Genomic DNA, 3,329 nt, shown 5'->3' with positions numbered 1-3,329 from the left:
CTTAATTGCTTCCGCAGTAAAAAAATAATAAAAAGATCTGCTCATCAAGACAGGCATTTTCAAGAAGCTTGTAAAGATGGAACGTTTGACTGTCTGTTGTATTTAACAGATATACGCTGGCTATCAATGGGAAGTTGTCTCGGACGTTTTGTGGCACTTTTCGATCTGATCCAACTATGACACCATTACTTCATCAGAAAAAACCTGTAATTTTTTATTTACATGAAATCTTTCAAAAACTTAACGATCTCAATATTTCTTTACAAAGGCAAAGCATCAACATTGTACGAGCCAGACACTTGATAAGGGCGTTTGTGAATAAACTCGTTCTTTGGAAACTTCAAATTGAAGATCATAACTTTCAGCAGTTCGCGAACTTAAAAGCTGTTGTGGTAGATAACGACTTGCACAAATATATAATCAGGCATCTATCTTTCCTTCACGAAAACTTTAATATTCGTTTTGAAGATCTTTTGGCTTTAAATATCCCAATTTTTGTGGGCTCTCTTCACACAATGACGATGAACGATATACTTATTCAACCAGAATGCGTTCAGATGGCGCTATGTGAGGCGACGGTAAATGATAATCTGCGCAAATCGTCTGAAAACAACTGAAAACAAGCTGTTTGAACAAGTTGAGCCTTTTAGTATAAATCTCCCGACATCCTGCTTGGCTGAAAAGAGATTTCCCTTGTCCTCCGCTCGTTCACGAAGCAGCAGAGGCGTTTGAACCTCGATGATAATGCTGATTTGAGAATTCGCTTGAGCCAAGGATTTCTCAGCTAGTGGATAAAAAGCAATCCCAAGGGACTCACTGAAGGTTTCTTGACATTTTTTCCCGACGACTAATCGCTGACATTTTATAGTTAATTCAGTTTGTTATATTTCCTCAAACATTTACACGACCTTTTGTACTGATCCCAACTTCACTCCTCACATTTTTTTAATTTACCCTTCACATTGTTATATTTTAACTGTACAGCTTTTTTCTGAATAAAAGGTGTTTTCCACGACATCGTAACCTTTTCTATTCGATTCTATCAAATAAAGCTTTCTTGAGAATCATGTGCATTTGCAAATTCGTATTGTTATTGATGTTCTCAGTTATTTTTTCTCTGTGATGTCCCTTGCAAGAACGAAAAAGGAACTTTCATTGCAAAGTGAAAATAATACTAATATTTATGAGTAGCAGTTCTTCCATAATAAATTTAAAATTTGAGGTGGTCCATAGGAAAAAATTACTTATTTTGGTGGTCCACGGCGAAAAAAGGCGGGGGTCCCCTGATCTACACATATATATGTCACTATTTTTGCGGACAACAGTTAAAATTCAAATTTGCTTTCTTTTTCTCTTTTTTTATCCTTTTTTAAAGAAATTATTCTTATTTACTTATTTATGTGCATATATATATATATATATATATATATATATATACATACATACATACATACATACATATATATATATATATATATATATATATATATATATATATATATGAGTAAAAATAAATACAAAAAAAAAGGGTTTTGTATGATCGTGTATAGAGGAATATATTATTTTATTTAAAAGAGTTCCAACTCTGTCTGTTTTTTATGTTTTATTTATATTCTCTTAAAATTAATGTGGGATATAGAATATAGAATATATAATATATAATATTAAAATAGATGGTACAATGAAATGAAATATTGAATGTCTTATTGAATATATGAAATATTGAGTGTTCAATATAAAGAATTAAATATATAAAGGCCGTCTGACAGACTGTAACAGACTGTAACAGACTGGCTTTTTTTTTTTTTTTTGTGGACAGCAGCAGTAGGTGTTTGGCTATTTTTAGAAATGATGCCAAGTTTATTTTTAGAAATGATGCCAAGTTTATTTTTAGAAATGATGACATTTGAGAGATTTTTTGTGTTTTAGTTATAGAGATAAGATTTTTAAACCCCAAGTAAGATAAATTTAATCATTGTTTGTTAAGAGTGGGTTTGAATTTCTTTATAAAGTCCTTTTCTTTGCGTTTTCTCTCAATTTCATTCCGGTTGAATGGATGTCTAAACATTACGAAGCTACCGAGAAAAACTCCATAGATACATGCGATTTAAAGCGGACTAGTGAAAAGATATTTTAAAAAGACTCCACGTTAGCTAATTTCAAGATTAAAATCTTCAATTAATTTTTTTATCTGTTGTCAGTGCGATACATATATATTTTTACATGTATTGCGCTGACGATGGGGAAAAAAATCCGTTTAAGATTTTAATCTTGAAATTAGCTAATTCGTAATTAATGTGGAGTCTTTTTTAAATATCTTTTCACTCGTCCGCTTTCAATAGCATATATCTATGAAGTTTTTCTCGGTAGCTTCGTTCAGTATTGAGGAGAAAAGTCATGGTTTGACTTTCTCCCCAAAGTTGACGGACATTTAGCGATACGTAAAACCGAATCTCTAGTGAGACTTTTTATTTTTTTATTTATTTATGTACCCAAAGAGACCCAGAACGGGTCGAAACATGTGTCGTACTCAATAAAATCTTTTTCTGTTATCTATTTCATTAATACTGTTACCTCAACCACCACTATGAAGTTCCTGCAATCTACGGATAATAACAGGTAATCGAATCTGTACTGGTGCTTTACCCATCATCCACTTATACATTTTGTATAATTTCTCCATTATATATATATATATATATATTATTTAAAAGAGTTCCAAATCTGTCTGTTTTTTTATGTTTTATTTATATTCTTATAAAATTAATGTGGGATATAGAATATGGAATATATAATATAAATAGTAAAATGAAATGAAATGAAGTATTGAATGTCTTATTGAATATATGAAATATTGAGTATTAAATATAGAGTATTAAATATATAAGGACTAGTATACTTTCCTGCCTCATGGCATGAGGCAGGAAATACTCAATATTTCATATATTCAATAAGACATTCAATACTTCATTTCATTTTACTATTTATATTATATATATTCTATATCCCACATTAATTTTATAAGAATATAAATAAAACATAAAAAACAGACGGAGTTGGAACTCTTTTAAATAATATATATTCCTCTATACACGATCATACAAAACCCTTTTTTATATTTTTATTTTTATTTTTATTCTCACACACACACACACACACACACACACACACACACACACACACACACACACACATAAACACACACATGTGTGTATATATATATATAGATTTGCTTTTTTTCGGGAGTGGAGTACTTCTATGTCTTTCAACATATAAACTCGGCAGCACAGAATTTTTTTTAAAAAAGACTTTCACTTTGAACAATTTAT

General features: G+C 30.4%; 2 protein-coding genes across 2 annotated transcripts in view; both read left to right on the top strand.

Moving 5' to 3' along the window:
- The window catches only part of LOC106882549 (protein ZBED8-like), a 675-nt gene extending 647 nt beyond the window's left edge, over nucleotides 1-28 (top strand). Inside the window, exon 1 of the mRNA XM_014933265.1 lies at nucleotides 1-28. This exon is cut by the window's left edge and continues 647 nt beyond it. Coding sequence (XP_014788751.1) covers nucleotides 1-28 — 28 coding nt within the window.
- A 148-nt stretch (nucleotides 29-176) lies between these two features.
- LOC106882550 (protein ZBED8-like) lies at nucleotides 177-617 on the top strand. The gene has a single exon (XM_014933266.1). It carries the CDS (start codon nucleotides 177-179, stop codon nucleotides 615-617), a length of 441 nt encoding a protein of 146 aa, XP_014788752.1.
- The last annotated feature ends 2,712 nt before the right edge of the window (nucleotides 618-3,329 follow it).

This window comes from Octopus bimaculoides, chromosome 24, assembly GCF_046866305.1.
Source record: "Octopus bimaculoides isolate indiv1 chromosome 24, ASM4686630v1, whole genome shotgun sequence".
Classification (NCBI taxonomy): domain Eukaryota; kingdom Metazoa; phylum Mollusca; class Cephalopoda; order Octopoda; family Octopodidae; genus Octopus; species Octopus bimaculoides.
This window is presented reverse-complemented; position numbering and strand designations above follow the sequence as displayed.